The 26,330-nt window shown below is 43.6% G+C and overlaps 1 protein-coding gene across 1 annotated transcript in view; it reads right to left on the bottom strand.

Moving 5' to 3' along the window:
- The window catches only part of grm7 (glutamate metabotropic receptor 7), a 214,091-nt gene that overhangs the window by 123,286 nt on the left and 64,475 nt on the right, over window positions 1–26,330 (bottom strand). The window contains exon 2 of the mRNA XM_076096108.1: window positions 13,356–13,572. Within this exon, the coding sequence (XP_075952223.1) occupies window positions 13,356–13,572 (217 nt within the window). The remainder of the gene's footprint in view (window positions 1–13,355; window positions 13,573–26,330) is intronic.

The raw sequence follows: 26,330 nt of genomic DNA, 5'->3' as shown, positions 1-26,330 counted from the left end.
CTCCAATAAAGTCACCTCACTTCCTGCTTTGCTCTCATCATGATGCCTCTTGCCATTAGAGGGAGCTTTCACTTAAATGCAAACAGATGTCTTTTTGGTATATTTTTCTGAAACGACGGATGCAGCCTCGCTTCATCTCAGATTGTGTTTCATCCTGGCCTGAAGTACTTTTTAAATGTTGTACTTATCCGTTATTGGCTGTTTTGTCAGTTGTAATGTTTGTCGAAATGTCTTATTTTTGCTTTTATTGTCCTATGAATGGGAAACGGACTGCATCTATACAGTGCTTTTCTCGTCTTAGCCACCACTCAAACTGCTTTACAACACAAGCCGGCATTCACACCCACCAATACACTGGCGGCGGAAGCTGCCATACAAGGTGCCACCTGCTCATCAGGAGCCATAAACATTCACACAATCGGAGGATATGTGGGGTTCAGTATCTCGCCCAATGACACTTTCACATGTAGACTGCAGGGGCCAGGAATCGGACCTTCTGATTAGACGACCACTCTACCTCCTGAGCCACAACCGCCCGTTTAACACATGTCGCTCATGCAAGAGAGGACAAACTGCAAAGCGGTGAACGAAAACGCAACATGAGGCAAAGAACGAAAGAGGACGAAGACGCGGAGATAAAGTGAGATACTGTAAAGAGAAGAGAAACCAAAACAGGCAGTGAGAGAAAGCAGGAAGGAACATTTACCAGAGAAAGAAGGTGAGAAAACCAAACAGAGGATGATGGTGAAGATGCAGTGAGAGAAGGACGGCCACACAGGGACATCAACGGGGTCACAGACGATCACACGATCACGGGACAATCAAGCGTGTTTACCAGTTCACACAGAAGGAGGTGTTTTTCGTTTGAGTGAGTGCAAAGCATAGGGCAAGCTGAGGCCAATAACAGGTCTTCTGCCTCGGGGGGGTGAAGGGGATAATGGGAAATCTCACATTCATCACTTAGAGGCCCGACAACCCAAAGCAAAGGTGGCAGATACATCTGAGCACCAGCGAAGTCTCTTTTATAAAAGCATTACACATGTACTGCAACACACTAAGGCTGCATATAACGACCATTTTATCAATAATTAATGAACTCTTTGGTCCATTAAATATCAGGAAAGTGAAATATGCCCATCAGACACGTCCTCAAGTCCAAAGTGACAGATTCAACTGACTCGGTTTCTCCGAACATCTAAACCCCAGAAATATCTATTCTGTATAGATTTTGAACACTTTGTCGTTGTGCTTACAAACACATTCATAAGCACGACAAAGCGTTCAAAATGATGTATGGAGTCCTGATATTGTGCGATATAAAGAGCATTATAGCTCAGGGATAATAATAAAAAAAAGAACGCTAAAATCTAATTTTAACCACAAAGCACTGTTGATTCATTTCTTTGCTCCTTCCGATTTACATCTTTACGTGCCTGCAGCAGGCATTAGTTACCGTGCTTTGAGGCGATCACCTGCACATATCCCCATTATGACTGATGGAACACGCTGTACTGTGTGCAGCACATGACATGCAAACCAGGAAAATCCCTCTAAAGATAATAATTTCACAATCTAAAAATGGAACCGTGTGCTCTGAATAACATTTGTAAATCAATGTTTATCCAATATTTGAGATAGAAATCCCGTGTTATTGGCAAACAACGATGATTTAATAAGCCAACATCATGGCCTGTATTCATTGATGTTATGTTATAAAATGTTACACCTTACTTCAGTTTAGTCTTTTTCTGCCTGGTCCCATGAATATCATTTGGTGCACAGAATTCAGATGCAGAATACTCTAAATGTGACCATTGGAAAAAATATAAATTAATAAAAATCACTTTGTCAGTATGGTGCCTCAGACGTTTTAGAAACAACAAGAAGTAAATTGGTAAAGAGTTCCAGTTGCTGCTGGAGCTGCATCAGTGAGACACAGATCATGAAGGCAATTAAGTTACTGAAAAACACACAATCGCTGCAATCCGCACAACAACATCACCCTCCTTGGAGCCATCATTCAGTCCAATCCAAACACACACATATGATACACATTATGATCCCTGTGGCTCACTGTTTGAGGATATCATAATCTCCTGATGTCTATCTTGACCAAGTCCATACATCCGTATCTAAAATGAGAAAAACAAGATGCTTCAAATGACTTCAGAAGTCTGAGAATGCCTGAGAATTGTCACACGTTTAAGTTTTCTTCAGTGCATCCATGGGTAGCTGCAAACAGGAAATGCTAAAAGATAATTCGGCAGACTTTCAATATGTGAGGGAGGATCCTACCCAAGGGCCCCACCCAGGGTGGGCCCATAGTGCCCGACTTTACAAGAACCATGATCTACAGCATGTAAGCCGGCAAGAACAGTATTCTGTCCAAACCCTAGAACAGTTAATGAGTTGAGTACATTAGATGTGCCTCGTCTTGTACTGGTGAAACTGTAACTTTACTATCGCAAAGACAAACTCCTCTGATGTGGCCTCATACTGCAGACGTTAGCCGTGTTTCCGCTCAATTGTCAAGTGAAGTTTAAGCAAACTCTTGAAATGTCGCAGAAAAAGAAGAAGTACGAAATGAAGACGTTTCCATCAACTGGTTTGGAGAGAATAAACTCAGCCAACGTGGATTTTCATCAGAGGTTTGAGCGATCGCCTACATCGGGCTGGAATCGGCCAGTAAACACGGTAGAAAAAGGATGCCAACCAGAAACAGGAAGATGGTTGGATCTGCCCCAAGAAAAGTGGAGAGAGATCTTCGGGAACTTGTTTTGATTGGGCAGGTTTTAATGATCCTTTCATGTCAGCTAATAATGGCCAGATTTGATGCAGTCATGTGACGAAGGCAAGCATTTGCACGTGATGGGAACATCCAAGTGAACAGCGTCAGTGAAAGACAGCTGATTAGTCACGTGACTAAAATGTTTTCTACGTCAGGATCTATTGGGCAAAGGCTTTTCCATGATCCATTTAGAGCATCAACTCTTGTTCGACAAAGGCAAAAAGCTCCTCAAAAAAGCATAAAAACCTTTCTATCGGAGAGCTTTATTGTTGCCTTATAGCATTTCTAATACTTCACTTAAACTATGTGAATGGAAGCCTGACTTGTGACACTGGCCGTGACGAAGATAACGCTGGAGCAAAGCCGATTCAAACATTGTTACCTAAACTGATATAACTGAGTAAGTCAATAGCAGAGTGCGGTTGATTTTATATTTCTTCGAGTTCCTGGTCCTTGTCCAATTACTGACGCTCTTTGCACCAAACATGTGCTCGTATTACTTCATGTGGAACGGAAATCAAAAGTCGAGCGAGAGCAAGAGGAGTGTGAAATCAGTGCAAGTGTACCAACCCACAGGGAGCATTTTGACAGCTCAAATGAAGCGCTCAGTCGCTGTATCAGTGCAGCGCCAGAGCCGTCTCCGAGGTCTCCTGCAGTTTTACACTTTAACTTAATTTTCAGAATGAAGTTTTCCACTTGAATGACGTTGACCAATCGTCCATTTCACAGTAAACAAAGCTGGGAAACCTTTTTCTGAAAACAAATGTTCATTTATGAAGCTCGGTCCGATCAAACCAGCTCACACAGTGTCCTGAACAGAAATACATTTTGGATAAAGGAGGCAAAATGTGTGTGTGTGTGTGTGTGTGTGTGTGTGTGTGTGTGCGTGTGTCAGGGTGATGGATAGACTAATATGTGATGTTATGACTGCATGGTCAGTGTGGCATATGAACTGATAAATGAGGGTATTCTGAGCTCGTACATATCTCTGAGTCTCTGAGTCTTGTTTCAAGGAGAGAATCTAATATAGAAATACAAAGCAGGACTAAAGGACAGGATTTATGAAATAACAGATCCAAGTTTCCCAGATTCACCAGAAGAAAACAAATTGCAAATTTGTCACATTTTACTTTTTACTGAGTTGTCCCAAACACGAAGGTGAAAAATCCGCCTCAAAGCCAACTCAACACTAAGGAACAGATCTCTGGTGTGGAAATTCTCATCTTTTGGCTTTTTGTTGTCCTGCATGTCCAGAGTTCATGGCCTCAGTGTCTTCAATGGCAGCCGCAGCCCTGAAGCCAACCACCGCTGAGAAGCTGCAACACGGCATTTTAAATTGCTCATGCAGCTTCTTACAAAACAGGAACTGTTTTTGCCGTGTAAAGTACTGCATTAGCTCACTTTAGCCCAGTTGCAGTCTTTTGACTGCCATTTGAAGCGTCTCAGCTTATCAGAAGGAAGGCCTTCGGGCTGATTTGAAAAGGCTATTGTCTTGCTCTTATCTTTCCTCTTCGGCCTCGAGACACAACGGATGCAGAGCGATTGTCGGAGAGCTTCTCCTCCGCTTTGGCTCACAAGCATCCAAGCGAATACATGATGTGGCACAAACACAATATGTGAAGTCAAGAGACAGAGCTTAAGAGCAATCAGTGACAGTTTTAAATGTCATACCAAAACCACAATCCTTCCCCGAAGATATCCAAAGCTTTACAATAGCGGTGTCACATCAAGAGACGGATTCATTTTTCAAATTTTGGGAGACCCAGACAGTCAGACAGACAGACAGACAGACAGTCAGACAGACATTCTGGAGGGCAGTTGGAGATATTTTATAGTGTAACGTACCAGACAACTCAAATGATTTGAGTCATGATGAGCACTGAGGTTGAACTGAGGTGTTTGAACAGCTAAATACCAGCAGCATGCAGTGATGTGTACTTCGCACAGAGTCATGAATTGCAAAAGCACATCAGTGCACATATCGAAAGCAATTTATCTAAATAATTCGTGCAGAAGTGCGTCTACTGAATTTTTTTTCTGCTTGCTTTCACGAATGAATTGTTACTCCTCTTACCTCCAACGTCTGTGAGGACTACTCTAGTGTCTGAATGGTCTTTCCTTCTTCCAGGTTTTAGAAAGTAACTCATTACTAACAGATGTTAGTTCGTAAACGGGGGTTTGTTACATGGAAAACAAAATGCTGTACAATGTTAAAACCAGACTGGCAATCGAATAAATCACCATTCATTGGTCAAAGGAACTGGAAGTTTAGCAACAAAATGTGTGCAGATTTATATAGGAGTAGGCTTCTGCTGGAGAAACAGTGGACTGCAGCCTCCAGGTTGGGAGAGACTCACTGCCCCCAGCGAGGGAGGTTAAGTATCTCGGGTTCTTGTGCGAGGAGTGAGGGTTAAATGGAGCGCAAGATGGACAGCGGTGATGTGAGCGTTGTAGCGGACCGTTGCGGTGAAGAGGGAGCCGGGCTGAGGTGGTTCAACATCTAATGAGGAGGCCTCCTGGACAACTCCCTTTACAGGCCACGTCCAACTGGTAAGAGGTCCCGAAGGTCGACCCAGAACACGCTGGAGAGATTATACATCTCATAATCGTCAAACTAGAGGCTTCAAAATGGCAGTCCAAAAAACAATGGGCGACGTCATGATGACTACGTCCACTTCCTACACACAGCACTCTTGGAATATCAGATGAGCAAACCACAGTTCAAACCTCTTCAATCTAACCACTGAGCAGAGTGCAGAGGGCTCAACACAACGCCGAGATACAATGTTGTGGTTAAGTAATCAGCGTGGAACAGTATTCTGCTGCAACGCTGTGGGGACGTCGACTAAACGGAAGTTTGAATCATTTCATTTGTTCTTCTTTTGGGGACAAAACTGTTTCACATGTAAATAATACATTTGGTGTCTGATTACTGAAGGAAAGAAGAAGTAAAACAGCTAATTCCAAACTATTTGATCGTAGTGTATGTAAATCTACTTCTATCTCAGAAGACATTGTTTGCCTTCATAGACAGTGACAAACGTACTTGTTGGCTGATATTCCATATTCGGCTTGAAGCTGTGTGAATGTAGCCGTCCACCTCCTTAATACAAATACTACAATGATGAGGATTTCAGCAGCTTATGCTCCACAGCTACTTTAGAGAAACTCCGTGTTTAGTCACTGCGGACCAGTCAGACATGCAGGACGTGCATACATAAAAGCAGAACTTCTTCAAGGACTTGGACTAGATTTTATAATGGGACTTAAAACTGTTGGAGCTTTTGATGGTAAAGTAATGAGATACAACTTTCTGTTGCTCGGCTTCTTGGTTTAGCCGTTGTTCACCGAGAGATAAGAATCAAAGGAGTCACGAATCACAGCGGCTGAGCCGATGAGTCACCGAGTGAGACTACACCTTCCTCTAATGACTTGTGACTTGGCTGACGGCTCTGCAGGCAGCCTCCCATGGTGGTAGTCATTAAATCAGTGAGTTGCACTTTGATGGAGTGACTGACGAGATGGTTTCATAACCTGGAAACGGCTAGAACTGGTTCCCATGTGGTGTGGCCAATGCTGTATCTCATGTGTCCTTCAGCTCAGTGGTTCCCAACCCTCGCTCCTTTATTCTAACGTCAACCTGAACAAATTACAAATCTGTGAACAAAATCCATTTGAGCAAAGGGATTCATATATTACATTAGTTTGGGAATTCTTTTTTAAAATAAACTCTCTTTAGTGTTTATAACTCGTTAGTTTCTTCAACATAAATTTTGTTATTGGCGTCTTGACGGCTTTACAACGCTCTGGAGTTATTGGAAAAGTTTGGATCACACGAGTTGCAAACAATCCTACTTACTCACCACCCGAATCTAACTCTCACATTAATCCTCATGATATAAGTGTTGCATGATTTGTATCTGCAACTGTGCAGAAATGATCCATACTTAGCAGAATGTGGTCAACTATTTATGAGTGAGGACAAAAAAAAGTGTTTTATTAGTTTTTTTTTGTTTTAATGTGCAAATCTAATTTTGACAACCTCAGAGCAGAGAAATCCTGGCGCACCCCCTGTTTTCTTTGGCGGCCCCCTGAAGTCCAAACCTGCAGTGAACTGAGTATAACACGAAGTGAATAGCAGCACAATAAACACTGCAATTCAATCACTCCAAATATGGTCTTCCTTCCTTTGTCTTCTTCTTTTCTGCGTCAAAGTCCTTGATGTCGACCTGATATTGAGCTGATGTGCTTCCCACGAAGACCCCACCTTGAAACATTGACGTTGCTTTGACTAAATATATACTGCGGCCCGTGGGACGACTGCCGAGCTCCTCTTGAAAACGCTTGTTTTGAAATGACTCGGCATCAAAAGTTTGCGTTTGAAAACAAAAGAAAAAGGATCCGTCAGTGTCAAACTCTGCTGTTTGGTGATTATGCCGGAGCTGAGTGGAAGAAATGAAACGGGGGGGGGATTTGTTCTACAAAACGAAATATTTTATCGGAGAGCGCACAAGTTATTTTGATGGATGGCTGCCTCGCCGTACTGAGATAAGCTGAGAAAACGTTAGTACAGGCTGTGCAACGATGACCTGTATTACTGAACACCAATGCCATACGTTTCCTCTCGCTGACTGACCTCTCCCTGAATCACTCCAGACTGGCTATCACTCCCGGAGTAACACACCACAGTCTGATGGAGTAGAGTGAAACCACTTCTCTTTTCTTTGTTAGTATCCTCTCCACCCCCCCAACCCCCAAACCTGCAGTTTCCACTTCGGTGATAAGCATTCGTCACCGCTCTGCGTTCATCGGAGCAGAAGAGGCTAATAAGCGGCTGATGCGTGCCATCCGGGGATTCCCAGGTAATCAAATAGGCGAATCATTCGCCGCATTAACTGGTGTGTTCTGGGCTGCTTCTAATATTCCTCCAGACCAATGAATTTATAAATAAACACACAGAGGGGGGGATAGTTGCTGGGTTAGAAGATGGAGGAGGATGAGGAGGCAAACAGCTGCAGGGACAAGTTATGGAGCCACCATGGGAAGAAGCCCGAAGGAGACCGAACAACCAGTGGCGGGCCGTCAGGGCCTGCAAGGCCTTCTCTGCTGGCCCAAACAGAATCACAAAGTTATAGCTATTTTATAACTTAATATTTTTTCTTAAATACACTACATGTATTATAATTTATAAAGATATTTTCCCCATTATCTTATGTTCTCATTGCACAGCTCCTGTCTTCCTCAGTTGCTCTGCTTCCAGTGCAGCTTGTTTTAAGTAGAGCTTTCATCCAATCAGATCTCACCTCTGTGTCTCTAGGTAAGAACAGAGGCCGAGGCCTGCAGACTCACACGTGAATCCATGAGCAGTTTAAGTGAATGGGGACGATATTGTTGATTGTCATAGTCTTCAACCAATCAGATCTTTAGTTTGACATGTTGGGCGTATTTGAGCTTTCTAGGTGGCCTAGCCGAGTACGTGCAGCTCAGCATTAACGTGCGGTGTGATTGGTCAGTGGGCTAGCGTGACTGTTGTGAAGCTGAAGCTAGCGAGCAGAACTTAGTAAGAGTTCAAGTTGAAAGATATGTAAGAAGTTATGACATTGAAATTACATTTTTAACGTTTTTCTTGGTGTAGATTCTTTGCATCTTGCAGTGACCTCAACTCAAACTCTAAGTATCAGCTCAGGAGATTGTTTGACACCTCGGCTTTATGCCAGAGCTATATTCATACATTCTTTTTGCAGGAAAGTCAGAAGATGTTAAGCATCTAGTAATGTTCTGCTCGTTTGAAGCTAACCTGCTGTTTCACTACAACCATGGCCGTGATTCTGTTACTGAGGTGAAAGAAAGCAACACACTGATAGTGCAGCCTCTCGTGAGATGTGTGATTTCATAAATAATGCCGACAATGTCAAGACTGCTCAGAAACATAACGAAGAAAACTGTTTAATTTCAAAGCGAGCAGTAGCTGCAGGTAGTTTTCCACATCCTGTGCGTCTCTGCTGGAGTGCTTGTGATGGTAAACAGCTTGGAGACTTCATCCCCCTCCTGCTATCTGCTGCCAATACGCCGTTCACATGGTATTAAGAGGCCCAGTTACCCCGTCAGCATTCTCAACCTCTGAAGGAATGAGAAGCAAATATCTCACAGCGTTTTTCCTCACAATCCTGCTGATTCAGAGATAATAAGGGCGGCTTCCTGCGGGTCTTTTGAAATGTGTCTGTATTCAAGAAGCTGCGGAATAATAAAGCCCTGATCAGAATGCCCCTCTGAGACTCCACGGTCTCCTCCCCGCGTGTGCAGTTTTGCTTTTCTTTCGGGTCCGAACACAAACCGATCACTTCATTTGCACTTCATGTCGAGGTCCGACTGTTGAGACAGGTTCGATTACATGAGCCCAAACTCAGTGAAGCAAACGACTTCTTTCTTTCACATTCTGGCCCGACTATGGAGGATGTTTAGGACAAGAAATCCAGTTTAAATATGTGGCTCCTGCTGAGATTGGCTTTTATTTGTCCACTCACTTATATTTAATTAAAGCTGTGGGCAAGACTACGGAGTACTTACTTACAAGTACACATGTACTTCCACCCTAATAAGGGCGAGTATTGACTATACCTTTTGCACTTCATGAGCTCGCTTCATTTCCAGATCCATGAAGATGAAGTCTTTGTGGGCTTTAGCCTTCACATAACAAAAGCTGACTCAAAGTGTCAACCTGTTAATATTTACAGCACTGAAGAAAAAGACGTCACATCGAGTGGTTGCATATATCGGCTGTACAGAGATGTGTTCTACTTTTATAGGCAACTTTTATACCACAGTATAAAACTTAGTATAAAAAGTTGCTTATAAAAGTAGAACACATCTCTGATGTCTCATATACTTTTATCTGCATTTTTTATTGGTGATATCAAGATATTCTATCAAAATAAAAGAGACATTTTTGAAAATATGGATTCTCTTTTCTTCAGAGATGAAACCTTCATCTCGTCTCTGTTCTCTCGTGGATATGTCTGATCAATGATTAATCATAACGTGTTCAGTAGCTTGTGTCTTACTCAGCATCCAATTCTTGAAAATTAAAGAACACATATTGCCTCACATTTTAGATGAAAGCACAATATGCAATGCTAACTAACTATTGTATACACTTTGCTGCTAGCACCGTTGGCTGCTAGCATTGCTCTGACATCTCCGTGTTCAGAGCCGTGTGCAGGCAGGCAATCCTGGCTGTCTGGGGTTGTAGCTGCTGCGAGCAAAACCATACAAATAGTCCTCTCTTTCTACTTTTGTACTTGGTACTGGTTTATTTCCGAAACTCAAACGTAGTATAGAAGGTATATCTTGCAGGAATGCATGAAGCAAAAGCTCCTGTTTGTCATCACGGTGCAAGTACAATGGGACTACGGTGACACTTTGATAAACCAGCTGGATCCTTGCTACAGTAAAAGTGAGTAAAAACGGAGTCTACTGTCGACTGCAGAGACAAAGAGAAGTCGTGAGAGAAGCGTGAGAAAAGTTGAGATAAGAGAGAAACTCTCTCTGCTAAGCAGTCTCCTACCACCCGACTAATCACTCTGGATGAGTCCTCCCTGCATTACCGCCAGTGTGTGTGTGTGTGTGTGTGTGTGTGTGTGTGTGTGTGTGCAGGCTCCTATCTTCAACTGGAAACGAACACCGTCTAATTATATTACCGGAGAAACATATTGTGTGTGTGTGTGTGTGTGCGAGAGAGTTTACATGTGGATGTGTGTCTTGCTGACTGATAGAGGGAACCTCCCGCAATCAATACTCGGCGGATTACTCACAAATCTGCAGATAATCCAGAAACTACATTTCACACACAGAGATCTCTTTTATCAGATATTCATCAGCCTGAGAAGGCGTAGTGCGTGTTCACGCCTTGATGGCATCAGAAATAAGAGGATTTAGGAGCAATTACAACACCTGCTCAACCCCCAGACTCTCTTAAGGATTCACTTCTCGTGGATTTATCGCTAAATTCGGAAACTCAGCTGTTCGTCATCGCCCGACGGTGGCCTGCACCAGTGGACGCTGTAGAGCTGTGACAGAAGCGTGCTGGCAGGGACTCAGTGGAGACAGATGGCCTCTACCGTCCCTACCGTCCCTTTACACATGTGTGGGACTCCGGTCTGCTCGTTTAACAATTTGGCCTCTTCGACATGCTGAGATGGATTTTTTTATGCATGCAGCTGTACTTATGCACGTGGGAAAACAATGTCCACATGTTGGTACGAATACTTTGTGGAGAGTCATGAACTTGGAATTGAAGCCATCTGTCAGGTTCAACACATACACATGATGAATAAAGCTGTTATCATGGGACATATGTGGCGTCTGAAAGCAATGTGTCATCATGCAGATGGTGTTTGGGTTCAGATGAAATCTTATTGTCAAGTCTGGTTTAGTTTTTTAACTTTTAAAAAAAACCTTCATTTTACATTTTTAACAAAACACAAGACCTCAAAAACAGCAGGTGAAAAAAATAATAGTAATAATAATTTAGTAAGTAGTGAATTCATATACTAGATATATGCATACATAATACCTCGTGTCCTTGTATTGTATTTGGTTGTTGTTGTTGTTGTTGTTGTTGTTGTTGTTGTTGCTATATGGACTCATAAAGTTGAACATAATATGCTGCTTCAACAACCAGCGACCTTTTAGCCAGAAGACCTTCTTTGTTCCTCTAGAAGTCAATGGAGAGGTTTTTGTCAACCTGCGTACTTCATTAACAGCACTTCCGTGGTTATTTTAACCCGAATGACGATCTATTCCTAAACCTAACCAAGTCGTTTTGTTGACTAATCCAGTTTCCTGTTATGACGGACATTTCTTTTTTTTAAGGAAATTGACACGAGTTGCTGGACTTTGTAGGAAAACGCACGAAAAATGAGGAGCAACTTTTCGTAAGTTATCGTACGAACTGTTGTGTGAGGATACGTTGATTCAAGTGGTTACGATGTTGGCAGTTTTCAGGAAAAGCACCATCCTCCCTACAGTAACCTGTGTGAGCACGAGCACGTCCTCGACACAGTAACCCGTACGAGTCATTCCTTCAAGACACAATTAATTCATTCTGCAAACCTTGCTGTTCATTTTTTTCTTCGCCGCTAAGTGGCAGTTTTCTAACATTCACCAAGGAATTGATGTTTTCTGTTTGTTTGTTGGAAGGATTACAGAAAGACTTCTGGCCCTGTATCCATGAGACCTGGTGTCAGGGTGCAGCATGAGCTTCTCCCAGATGACGACACGGATCAGATTTATTTTTCCACTTATGCAAACAGCTCTACACTCCTTGAGCGTCCTTCTAGTTGCCTTTAAAAACACAGCCAGAGGTTACGGCCCAAGATTTCCTCCTGAATATCTTCTGAAACAGAACCCGTTGAAGGATTAAAGAGTGTGAATACTGCTCGAGGTGACACTGTGCAGGACTGCTGTGCAATTCTTTCTTTTTTTTAATCAAATCATGGTTCAAAAACCACCACAGATCAATGATCAAGGACTCATCCGTGTGGAAACATTGGCTGACCGTTTGGTGTTAGCTCAGTTGAAGGGTTTTTTGGGCGCCCTCTGTGCGCCCTGGCAGCGGCCGCGTCCTTTCATAATCCTCGAAAAAAGCGCCAGCACATAAATGTCAGAACGCCGTCCTAACTGGAGAGATGTGAGGAGTCGTCAGACTGATCCAAATGTCATCGAGATTATTCGGGGAGCAATCAGCATCACTGCATACTAATCAATTCATTTTAAGCTTCTGTGACTCAACCGTTTTATGCAACACTCTTTTATGTTTATACTGAGGCACATATTTTACTAAGAAACACGTTTTTTAGTTTAAAGGGGTTTAAAGAGCAGCACAATCACTTCACGTCAGAGTCACAATTTGCATTCATTATCATGTTAATAAAGAGCTTTAGCACCGTGGCCTCCACCTCACACAAAATCCAGACAACCGCATCCCTCGATGGGATATTCTGAGCCTCAAAATATACTACATTACATTACATTACATTACAGTCATTTAGCAGACGCTTTTGTCCAAAGCGACTTACAATAAGTGTATTCAACATCGGTTTTCGAGAGAACAACTAGTCACCAGAAGTAATAAGTGCATGTCCCTACCTCAAACAAGCATCTAAGAGCATAAACCAGAGCCAACGTACAGTGCAGAAACAAAGGAATGCAATAAGTGCCACAAGCTAATATAAAAACAATAAGTGCAATAAGCTAGTATGAATACAGTAGATGCTAGGTAAGTGCTAAGCGGAAGGGTAGGCCTTCTTGAAGAGGTGAGTTTTCAGCCTGCGCCGAAAGATGGGCAGCGACTCTGCCGTCCTGACATCAGTGGGGAGTTCATTCCACCACTGTGGGGCCAGGACAGAAAACAGCCGCGACCGGGTCGATCGGCTGCAGGGACCTCTGAGCGACGGGGCAACCAGTCGCCCCGAGGTAGCAGAACAAAATTGATAGCAACAAAATGCCGCTCAGATATGGATCTGGTAAACAGGTTACAAAGGAGACCCCCCGTCATCACCAGTCTTACCTGCTTCCCTGGAGAGCTGCATGAAGGCGTCCACGCCCTTCTCTCCATAGCTGCCCTCCGAGGCCACGGTGGACACGTAGTTCCAGCCCATGGCCTTGACGATGTCCACCATCGCCTGGGCCTGGAAGCTGTCCGGTGGGACCACCCGAGAGAAGAAGTCGTACCGCCGGTCGTCACTCAGCTCCGGGGCCGTGGATGCATAGCTGATCTGAGGGATCTGGAGACAGAGGGGGGGGTTGAGGAGTTAGGATGGTGGAAGCACGGTTAATCAGTGTGATCCTGTGAGGGATCTGGAAAGACAATCGTGCTCTAAATAATTCTGCATTCATGTGGAATCAGGCGGTCAACACTTTCTTGACTGCACGAAAACACAAACGAAGAGTCCGATGACATACTGATGCAGGGATGACGTATATGTGCAGGCCAACAGGAGGTTAGGTATGATTTTAACATTGAATAACAGATTATTGCAGAAAATAACCTTCGGAGAACCAACGTTTATGATACTGAGACGTTTTGTTCCTCAAGATTGATTTTTGGAGCGTGAATGTAATTGGCAAAAGTACGGAGCTAACATTAGCCTATAAAGGAGCTCCACCACGGTCACATGACTTCATGTTACCCCCACTCAGCTAAAGGAGGACTAGTGTTCCAGTGATGCATTTAGTGCTCTCATTTAGACTCTTGTTAGTAACTGCCTTTTATAAGACACGTAGAAGCTTCCACGCTTCAGAGGGTTATTTACTGACATGTTTTTTAAAATCCATTTATCTTGTCTTAACCACAGACCTTATTTCAGGCATCTAACAAAGAACACGTTCTAAAAACTGCTGACTTCGAGACTAGGGAACAGGAAGTGAAAAAATGCTGACTCATTGTTTTAGGGCTCATCTCTGAAGCGCTCTATCGCAGAACAGCAAAACGAACCACGCTTGATACGTTGCTATGATGATGAAATAAAATATGTGGAATGGAATGAAACTATTTTATGTATGCATTCTAGTAATGCATGCAGCTATCAATTGCAGCTTTCTATTAATATTATATTGCAAACTTAAGGTAGTTAAATTCTGTCGCGGAGGACGTAAATATGTTAACTTTGGATTGCGATGCCGTCTACCGTTACCGGTGTCTCTACCGAACTCACCCAATGTTACCGTCCTGCTCTCGTCCACCGGTCTACTGTCTGACGTGTTCCCCCTGAATGCAACACATGAGGCGGAGTGTTGCTGCTGAGCAACTCTCCCCTGGATTGGTGAACACTGAACAAAAGCTATTTTAAAAAAGCACCAGGGAAAAGTAAACATTTATATTTATATCACCGTCCTGTCACAACGTCCAACACAGACAGAAGGGGGAAAAAGACTAATATATTTAATAATATATATATCTACTTGAGCAGCACTGTGACTGACAAGTACAGATAAGAAGCATGAATAAGACAAAGTATGGAGGCTAATGAGTAAATGAATGCGTTCTAGCACTGCGACATTATCGAGCTCCACCTGAAGGTTTAGAAATAAAGAGGAAAGTAAATTCAAGAGAGAAACTTTTCTTACTTTTCTTATTTTCTTATTCAAGTTGGCTGATAAACAGACATGTCTTTAGAATATGGAGCTACAGCTTAAATGATTAAACTGGAAATTTTGGTTCAGGTAAAAAGTAAAGTTGTTCAGAGCCATGCAGTGCTAATATATGTGAGAAGCTGATAATGAATGTGGGAGATGATGAGAGCGGATTTCCTCCCGTTTGCTGGAAAATGAGCTCGACGCAGCAAAGAGCCGACGTGTTCGTGGTAATTACACATGTGTGGGAGGTCAGGGATTATTTGATCTCTGTCCATCAAGGTTCTTCACTAATGGACAGTCAGAATTAAACTCCATCCCTCAGGAAATTCTCTGAGAAACTCTTAAATTTGCAACCCCCCCCCCCACCCCCAAGATAGTTCCTCCAATTACCCTTTGATCTGCTGGGAGTGGAGATGCACTCACGCTCACATTATGGCTTAAGAAGTTTGACGTATGCAGGAGAGTGTTGCTCCGTCTGTGGAGAAGGTTAAACACTCACAGAGAAGTTCCTGTCCATCCTCAGTGTATTACACACGGATAATTATTATTATTGGGGTTTTATTAACTTAATTGGATTTTGGAAATACCATTTGCAGCACAAACACTTTTTCTTTCACATAATCAGCAGCTTATTTCTTTGACCTTGTTTTTCTTCAGTTTCTATTCACTTTCGGAGTTTAACAGAAACTCATTTAAACTGCGGTGATTAGCGTCTTCTTACAGCGTAACAGATTATGAATGCAGGAGGGACATAAAATATATTTAAAAACAATCTGATGCTATTAAACAGTTCAGATGTTTTTGGTCAACAAGATGTGCTGGAGAAGACGTTTCTGTTTCACCGTACTTCCTCTACACACCGTCTCATCTGTGAATCCAGACTTCAGAGGTCTGTTAGGGACAACCCACAAAACTCTCTAGATCAATCATTGTATGGCTCCTGCAGACTTGTGCACTTATACACAGAAACATATCGACACGTATGTGGAAAATATATATTGGGTATCAAAGTTACAAACCCACACATGAATCCTCTCGGGTATCGGTCCAGTTTAACAGTTTTATTACTACAATCACCACCTCACGGTTGTATGTCTTCACCGACCAGTCGAGTTGCAGTTAACATCCATAAATGTCATCACTTTATAATTTTATCCTTAATATCCTTTAGTCAAAATTAGCATATTAATTCTTGAGTTTAACCTCGAGTCCAAGTTATGAGACATCCTGTTAACGAGGATGAAACACACACTGTGTATAAGAAGTGGACGTAGTCATCGTGACGTCCCCCATTGGTTTGTGGACTGCCGTTTTGAAGCCTCGATTTTGACGATTTGGCCATTGCCATCTTGTTTTTTTTGCATCCAATGAACAGAAGTTACCATATTTGTAATGTTGAGTGACGTAGTGACGGCATGATACAGCTCTGGTGGCGGCAGCGACCTGTCAAACACAAGGTAGCCCCGCCCTAAAGCATCCCCTGCTTTATGGTCTGTCTGACTCTAAATGGACCATAATGTACTAAATGAACATCATGCTGTATTGAAGAAGACTTGAAACTAGAGATTGAGACCATAAACTCATGTTTACAATGTTTACTGAGGTAATAAATCAAGAGAGAAGTAGAGTCATTTTCTCATAGACTTCTATACAACCAGAGGAGTCGCCCCCTGGTGGACACTAGAGAGAATGCAGGTTTTAAGACATGAATCATTGACTTCACGGAGGTTTCCACCTGTATGGACCAACATGATCTCATGGGAAGGCATAAAAGGCAGGTCAGGTGTATAAAGTGAGATGAGAAACAGTTGCTGTAAGAGGTCTTTGCTGCTGTAGTGGCTGTGTCCTTGACACGTATAGCTGGAATGTGTTGACTCCAGGTGTTACAAAGGCCACCTCATCTGGCCGGCAGCGATAGATGCTGCGTCGTGCCCACACACACAGTCACAAGAACACAAAGGTACTGTTGCACAAACCTCGCAGAGCACAGCGGAGAGCAGGCAAGCACATGAATCTGCAGATGTGACACACACACACACACACACACAGACACACACACAGACACACACACAATGTGGGTTAGTTTTTTGTCGAATTTGAGGTGGAGGCCTGCAGCATGAAAACCTCAGGGAACCAGAAACACCTTCAACCTGCTGCTCCTGCTTTACTCTGAACCATTCTCCTCTCCACACACACGCACACACACACACACACACACACACACACACACACACACACACACACACAGGCACTTTCCAAGGCCCTTTTCCTCCCAGAGAGAGCGAGAGGACGTCTAAGAGTGTCACTACGAGAGGGAGTGAAAGAAGGACTTCATGATTTACATGCTACTGTAGTTTTGGAACAAAATATGCAACTCACTCTCAGCCCATGAACAGCCGAATGTACTTCATGCATGGATGGATTACTGAGTCGACCAGGCTCAGGCTCAGGGGCCCAAAGTGCCCCCCCTTCTGTGGCCTTTAACTACAGAGTGTCACCAAAAGAGACACATGCCAAACAGTAAGAGATTTAAAACGACCACAGAGGCAAAAAATGACTACAAAGGAAAACGAAATGACTACAAAGACACACACACAACAGGGACAACTAAAGAGACAACTATAAAGCGACTCAAAGACACACAAAATGACCACAAAAAGATACAAAATGACCACAAAAACAGCTAGAAAAAGAGACTCAAAATGACCACAAAGAGACAAAATTGACTCTCAAAGCACTCCTCAGTCACTTCCGCTCCTCTCAAAAGGTAATCTTCTCTCAGGGCTCTCTGTCAGTGCTCCACCGACGGTCAGCCGTCTAAGTCTCACCAGGTGGATCGTGTAGATAGTTTACACCAGCCAAATTTGGGCTGGCATCTCCACCACCTTCACCTCCCGAAATAGAAATTCAGGGGACGAAAGTCATTCTATTTATCATCTCAGCAGAAACGCTGCTAGCCAGAGGTTTCCAAACTCTGAGGCGGGAGATGGAAGGTGAAGATACTGTGTGAGGGTGAAAGAGACGGGAGTATGCAGGAAGTTCGTTTTTGGAGTTTGGCTGCTCATGTGACCGCTTACCGACACGGTCAGCAGTTGGAGCTGCAGCGATGACACAAAAGCAGAAACATTGTGTTTCATGCACTGGCCAATTTTATTTTTTTATAGAGTTTGGTCTATTTTGCTTCTACAACATCTAGTGGAAAGAAAACATCCAAAATACACATTTCTGTTTCTTTTCCTACTTTGGTCCTTTTGCGTCTGTAGATTTCTCCTCAATTCAAATTTAAACATTATTTTCCACAAACTTGTAATACAAAAAGTGATTGCCTTATTGTAAGTAATCAACTTACAGTCTATGATTTGAACACAGACATGAAACTCATATTGATGTCATTCCATGTGACCAACACTTCCCGCTCATATCATTATCTCTGACGTCCATCCGGAAGAAACGTCCACGAACTAATCGTTAAAAAGACGCCGCAGATCTTGCGTGAGAATCGTCGTGTTTTTAAGTTTTCTTCTGCATCAAAGTTGTTCAGTGATAGTTGTGCACATATCCATGGCTACACTGCCACTCCCCCAATCAGGAGGAAGACAATGAATTGCATCTGCAGTGACAGAGGACCCGATGGTGCAGCTCTCTTTTAGTGCTCTTAAACATGTCGATGTTGCCTCCTGGTGACGGACAGCAAGAACAGCTTGATCGCAGTCACTGGAGGCGTTCTCATCGCCGCGTCTCTCACTCTGACAGCGGAGAAAAGAAATGGAATGAAGTAAAGGAAATGTAAAAAGTGGCGTAACGCAAAAAAAAAAAGAAAGGTTGACTGGATCATTAAAGAGGAGGATGAATCCACATTCTCTACAGGGTTCATTAGTCTGTCCCACTTTGTGTCTTCAGGGACACCTGTGTACGGGGAAATCCACTAAGTAAACTCAAATTACAGGCCAGCAGTGAGACAAATGACAAGCCTGGAAGGAGGAAAAGGAAAGAAAATAGGAGCCAGTAAAGGTGCTTGAAGCTAGGAGGCCTTTCATCCAACGTGATCCGAAAGCTGAGCGATGAAGTGATGATTCACAGCTTTCTCTTCAGGAGGCAGAGAGTCGTGTACAAGTGTACTTGTTCTGTACTAACGTTTGCCTATTCCATCCAGTTGACATGCTTTGATATATAAAGTCATGTCGTTTTGGGTATTATTTGATATCCGTCTGGAAGCAGCGGCGTGTGAATCTCTCTCACCCTCTACCTGCCTCTCTGGAGTCTATTAAACTGAAAAATCATCCAAAGCTGAAACCTCCACCGTGGCCTGCAGGAGAGAGGGTTCACACAATCCCCGGTGAGCTTGCACAGCACACCGGTTGTCCCTGGGACGGCTGAGGGGACCGCGGTGGTCGTCACCGTCACTAAATTTTCGCAACTCGGAGTCTCGAGGTCATCGGTGACAGTAAGCGAGGAAATGGAATAAGAGGAGCTCTCCATGTGTTGGCGTGCTGCTCAGCTTTAACACTAGTTGTCTGTTATGCATCGTGTCGCGCACAAGACCCCCAGAACAACGTTGCAGTGGTAGCTTCTTCAGCAAAGAACAGAGCTTCTTACATAAACCATCACATTACAAACAAAGAACTCTATGTGTAGATTATTCCTACCGAAAGCACAAGTTACTTCATTATTTTCCTCACAGAGGAAGATTTTATGGCAAAGCATATAGCACTTAAATCATCATTTAATGAGCAATAAGAATGAAACGGACTTCAGTTCCCAATCTCATTAAATAAATCACATCAACAAACTGATGCCTTCGCTCTTAAGGCCGTTACAGACTGGTGGCGCTTTTTGGTAAATTAACTTGTAAAGCGCTTTTCTAGGCTTCGGACCACTCAAAGTGCTTTAACACTACATGTCATCATTCACCCATTCACACACTGACGGCAGGAGCTACCATGCAAGCTGCCACCTGCCCATCAGGACTCCAACTAGCCATTCATACAACATTCACACACCGAAGGCACAGCCGGCGGGAGCAAATTGAGGTTAAGTGTCTTGCCCAAGGACACATCGACATGGACTAGCGGAGCCGGGGATTGAACTGCCGATCCTCCGATTGAAGGACGACCAAGAGTCTAGGAGATGTTACGATGAAGCGTACAGCACTTGGACAATAATTTAATGAGCAACAAGCATGAAATGGTCTTCATCCTCAACCTCTCAAAATAAATCACATCAACAAACAAAAGTGTTCTCTCTCGAGTCCTTTACACACCGGGGGCGGGGTTGTTTGTGCGATACATTTGCGTGTCAATACATACACAGAACAAACCTTTAATTTAAAAAAAGGTGTTGCAGCTGTTGCAAAATCCTCACTTACACATGAGGCACAAGTTGCACTGAGCATCACCGATATCAGTTTTGAACACCAGAGACCTGTTCCTTCCTTTATCTTCCCCAACCAACAGTTGAACAATTCTCCCAACCATGACCACCGCCATCGTTAGCTGCCTTTCACAAAAGATAAGTGCCGACTTTCACTACTCTATAACTTAATCGGACCTCACCGTATCTCAAACTGTTGCTATGCGAGGATTCTGCAGGAATCAGTAAACAAAAAACATCTTCATTAGACCGAATCCATTGATGCTTCAAGAGGAGAATCGTGCTGAGGCGCAAAGGCAGCCAGCTCGTCCACTCAGCACTAAAGTGATTTGATGAATTGCACTTCGTTTTAAATTAAAAGCGCATGGCAACGACTTTTAATTAGTAGCTAGTGAGGCTTTGTGAAAGCTGCAGAGGTGTCGTGCAAATCCCAAACCCTGAGACTTTCAGCTGGTCAACGGGTCGGCCGGATCACGTGTCCTCAGCTTTGCCTCGAGCTTCATTTTAATTACGTGATTTGATAATTACATAGAGCTTGATCCTAATTGCATGAAATGTGACTGATTATTTAATGTACCTAAACAGGAAAGATCAGCGGTCAGAGCAGAGGGAAAACAACTAATGGAAGGAGTTCTCCTCCCAACAATTAGCGACTCTACAATATGACTCGAGATTACAGGTTTTATTGCCCCAGAATCACCGGCTCCCTCCTGAGTCTCCCCCCCGATATCAGTTCTTTATCCCAGACGGCAAGCTCCGGTTTTGCCGAGTGAAGCCGATGTGGAAGTACTTGTATTCTCTCTACTGACCACCAGGGGGCGACTCCTCTGGTTGTATAGAAGTCTATGAGAAAATGACTCTACTTCTCTCTTGATTTATTACCTCAGTAAACATTGTAAACATGAGTTTATGGTCTCAATCTCTAGTTTCAAGTCTTCTTCAAGACAGCATGATGTTCATTTAGTAAATGATCCAAAACCCGGAGAAGAAACAGACAAATAAATACAAATACAATTGAGTGACATGAGGAATAAAGAAGGAGCTGTGTGCTTGAAGGCCAACGTTTGGCCGCGATCCAAACCCTCCACCCTCTGAACCCCTTTGATAGATTAGACTCATAAGCGGCTTGGTCGTCCCTCTCCTTCTATCATACCGGCCTGCTGGCATCACTCTTTCTTCCCCTGGACACGGAAAGGTCAGCACCTTGACAGCTCCAATAAAACACAACCTGCGCCACAATGTGACAATGGCTAAACCCCCGCATTGATCCGAGACACAGAGGCAGAAGGAGAGAGGGTGTGTGGGGGAGTAGGGGGGAGGATGGTGCAGTCTGAGAGAAGCAAAACATGACCCGAGCTGCAAGGTGACAGCGACCAAAGCCGCATTGATCCAAGACAGATGGCAATAGAAAGGGGGGAGGAGGAGAGGGAAGCGAGAGACACCGGAGACAGAGAGATTGACGGCGAAACAGAAGGAAATGCGGGGACGGAGGAACAGGAGAACGCGTGTAGGAGTGAGAGCGAGGAACGACAATGCGACGGAGGGATCCATAATTGATTTCGAGGGCCCAGAAGCTTCTCCGTACCCGAGTGGAATAAGAAAGTAGACAAAGTCGTTCAGAAAGAGAGAAACAGCCCGGGTGGCTACGGCATGCGCCGGACATTCTTATTGACATTTCCGTCTGACATTTGCGCGCCCCTTCAATGGCAGAGGACTCGCAGTTTATTGACCTTCTGCCGAAAGCCGCTGTCTATTAAATGAGTGTGTTTGTCGGTGTGATTTGTGACAGCCGGTATTGGTTGTGGCCTGTGGCCTTTCCGGCCCACTTTGTCAGGCAGGAAGTGTTTGTCAGAGGGGCCGGAGCTCCGGGTCAGCGGTGTGGGTACAAAACAGGTGGAAGGTTGACGCTTTCATAAACTTTTATACGACGCTGTGACGTAGGAAATGAGTCCTTTTTTTAATTGGAACGTGTCTATTAAAGAAGAACACATTTCAAATAACACAACCCTAACCACAGCAACAGTACTTCTGCTTGATGCTGCACGAGGAGAGAAGCTCTCACTGCGAGGGATGAACCTGTACACATAAAGAGTACACAGTCAAGCTGTTCTTTGAAACAGCGGTGCTTTGACCTACCTGCTAACATGCTGACGGTTAGCAGGTAGAATGCTAACCGTCTTAGTCTAATGGGTTTGCATGCTAACATTAGATAATTAGCAGAAAACTCACAAGTACAGCTTTTGAAAGATGGAGGATTGGATCACAGCACATTTATTTGTCTTTTGGTTGGAAGCAATAAGTCATTCTGAAATAGAACATTGACAATTTTGTCAAAATCTCGACGTAAATCATAATTATTGTATATATATATATTTCTAAAAATGAATCAGTCCCCTGCACCTCTGTCTGGAACACTCTCTCTCCCTGCAACCGACCTAACCACTAAGCATGACTTCATCTTTTTGTGGAAACCAGTTGGAAACACTGCATTTTGTTTTCCCCCGTAACTTTGGTTGTTCCACAGTCTGCCATTTCCACTACTGGGGGATAGTATCTGCAAGGGACTTCCATTGATAGTCTTTGGCAACTGGCAATCAAACCTTCATTTTCCAGGTACAGCCAATGTAAACTTGTCTACTGCCACTGAATTTTACAATATAGCTCCAAAGCCGAAGTGCTTATTCAAGGATTTCGGTATGTTATACTGTATGTGTGTGTGTGTGTGTGTGTGTGTGTGTGTGTGTGTGTGTGTGTGTGTGCAAGAGAAAGGATATGCGAGTTTCTAATTACCATGTCGACCACAGTATCTCTCAAACAGGGCAGCACTGAACACTAATGACATTGATCAAACAGTGTGTAAATGCACAGAAGTGTGTACACAGCGTGTTACGTCATTACACCCACAGCTCTCTCATCACTGTGCCTCCATATCTCTGACGGATCGCTCTGTTCTCTGTTAATGAGCCAGCGGGGCCACATCTGGTCCAGTGTTGGACGAGTGTGATCCCTGAACCAAATGGAGCTGACAGGTCCTACACAGCACATATGGCACCGAGAGCCCGGGCCGGTGCGGATGCGCCGACCGGACGCCACTCAGCGGCAAGTGTGAGTGATTTAACATGTGTGATGTTTGGATGTGTCATCGCACAGACACACAGGGGCAGCAGTACAGCTTTTCAACAGAGAATGAATATCTGTGTATGAGTGGATAGAAGATTATAACAACCACGTTGATGAGACATGCTGGGACCTTCCACTGGGTTTTAACATGCGTGTTGGGGCGATGGGATCACAAGTGGACAGCGCTAAACACAAGCGCCAACGACCGCCAAGACGCAGAGTGACGCAAAGTTGCGTGACTTTGTCCGCAAATATCGAAAAAGACTCACCAGTCGATCGATTGTCAGCTGATTGGCCGATCAGTCTCTTCTCAGACAGAAACATCGTGTCCTAATAGCAAGCGACCGTCCGACTTCCGCGTCGCGTAGTGTGCCTCAACTTTAGACTACAGACCACTTCAAACATGGAAATACTTGCTATTTTTCTATGTTTGCACTTTTTAAATAGAAAGCACACATTTTCATGATATTTACTGGAAATGAAATTACATAACAACCAATTAAGTAGGTTTCTGGTAGCCAGCCGTGTAACGACACACACACACACACACACACACACACACCATGTAGTCGGTGTAGAGGTTTTGATGTAAATGCCATTAGCTGTGTTGTCATTTATATGTTTTCCTTTTTAATTCTGTGAAAGTCAAACACGTTACATAAAGTTTATTTTAGTTGGATTGAGAGAAATGTAATGTAGTCAATGTTTTATTATGAACATACAAATTAATTCCAATTTTCCATGAAAGAAATGAGACATAAATGTTATTTGTTTGCCGTCAATTATAGATCTCAGAATGACAGAAAACAGGAATCTGCAGGTCGGATTTTTGCTTCTTTTTATAAATCGGTGGGGAAAATTGCAATCAGTGCATCTCTGTTGTCGGGCGGTTTGGTTTGATTTTAACGTGCCTCAACACTCAAACTATTAATCAGTCACAACTAGAAATACAATAAATGAAACACCATCGCCAGCATGCTTTAATGACTGAAAATGTACCGTTGGATATTCTAAAGACATGAAAAAATGAAGCCGTCTAAAATCATAGTTAAATGAAAATTATAATCACCGACTGCTGTAAAACCGTGGAAGGCCACATTGTCCAAATCCGGGCCCAGCAGGCTCCAGTAGGTACTCACGTACACACAGCAGCCACACAGGCAGAGACCTGCTGAGTCCTGCTGCATTTAGTCTGTGTGATTTCATCCCATGGAGCCGACGTGAAGACTATTGTGGTTTCTCCTCCAGACATTCCATTGGATGCATTTGCAACAATTCGTTGTTTTTTTAGATTTACAAGCTCTCCGATACGGCCAAGAAACACGACTCGACGTAAACCGAATGGTAGTCGTATGCAGGCTGTGCCAATCATGTCGTACAGCGCACAGAGAAAAGAAATAGAGGCTGGATGTGTGCTGGATAAATGACATGGATCACCCCTCATAGGGTGTTTGTGTGTGTGTGAGAGAGAGAAAGAGAAAGAGAGAGAGGTGGTGGTGGGGGGGGGGAGGTGTAGAAACGTGTCCTAAACACCCTTAATTACAGTGACCCTGCTAGCTCGGGGTACAGCAATCACCGATTTCATTACAACCTCTCATTTTCTGTGATATTCTCCTCCCCTCTCACTCAGGCAGCACAATCACACACACACACACACACACACACACACACACGCGCACACACACACACACACACACACACACACACAGGGGCTGACATTTTGGCACACAAACGCGCTCATACAGAAATACAAACACGTAGGCGCACGCATTCATCAACATGCTGGTTTTTTCCCAGCCTGCTGACGGACGGGTAGATGAAGCAGAAAGCTACAACCTACTGCACGGTTATACTCTCTGAGTCACCGCGTACGTTTGTGTGTGTCGTTGAGTGTGTGTACATTGTTACTATCGATATATCTGCACAGCGGTGCATCAGCATTCAGATAGACTGTGCCAGATGAAGAGTCGGCCATGAGGTGTAACTGTGTCACATGTACAGAATGTCTGTCCGTATGAGGAACGTGGTAATTAAGATGTTTGCTGTATCTTTCTCAGGCGGCAAACTTTGGTTCTGAAAAGTGACGCCAATGCTTTGTGTGTTAAAGCTGCATTCTCTCTAGTGTCCACCAGGGGGCGACTCCTCTGGTTGTACAGAAGTCTATGAGAAAATGACTCTACTTCTCTCTTGATTTATTACCTCAGTAAACATTGTAAACATGAGTTTATGGTCTCAATCTCTAGTTTCAAGTCTTCTTCAATACAGCATGATGTTCATTTAGTAAAGTTATCTCTACGATGCCTCCTCATTTCACAACAAAAACTTAAATAAGGTGGCAGCTAGCTGGAGGGAGATCGCAAGAAGGTTGCCTCAAAGTGTCCTACTTGGGGTTGGCCATATTGTACGTAAATACCACAATATGAAACATGTTTAAAAAGTGCACATAGGACAATAGCAGCAAGTATATTATACGTAGGTCGACGTGGTTTGTTTACGCAACGTAACAGAAGTGAATTTATCAAATCCAATATTTATTGGATTCAATGTGGACATAAAGCGTCTTATTATAAGTGAATAAAAAGACCACAAACGTCCTGTTTGGTCAATATTTTCCATCATTACGATAAATTATTATATTTTGTTATATTGATCAAATTCGTTCATGCATTTTTGGCTCTTGCCACTCGGGGGTTCAGTGAGCCCTCTGAACCAACGCAAACTGCGTCACAAAGAAGGTATTTAAAGCGCCTGCCACACAGGATGCGGTTCATGCTACGCCCAAAATGTAGGCGGTTCACATTTTGCGCGACGCAGCGAAAAGCCGTAGAAGCCCCGGGCTACATTAGCTGCTACTAGCATAACACTTACCTATCTAACCACCCAACTGTCCACAGTCCAGTTGAATTGTGGGCAATGT

Source organism: Anarhichas minor, unplaced genomic scaffold (assembly GCF_050575085.1).
Source record: "Anarhichas minor isolate MPS153535 unplaced genomic scaffold, ASM5057508v1 ptg000021l, whole genome shotgun sequence".
In the NCBI taxonomy this organism is placed as follows: Eukaryota; Metazoa; Chordata; class Actinopteri; order Perciformes; family Anarhichadidae; genus Anarhichas; species Anarhichas minor.
This window is presented reverse-complemented; position numbering and strand designations above follow the sequence as displayed.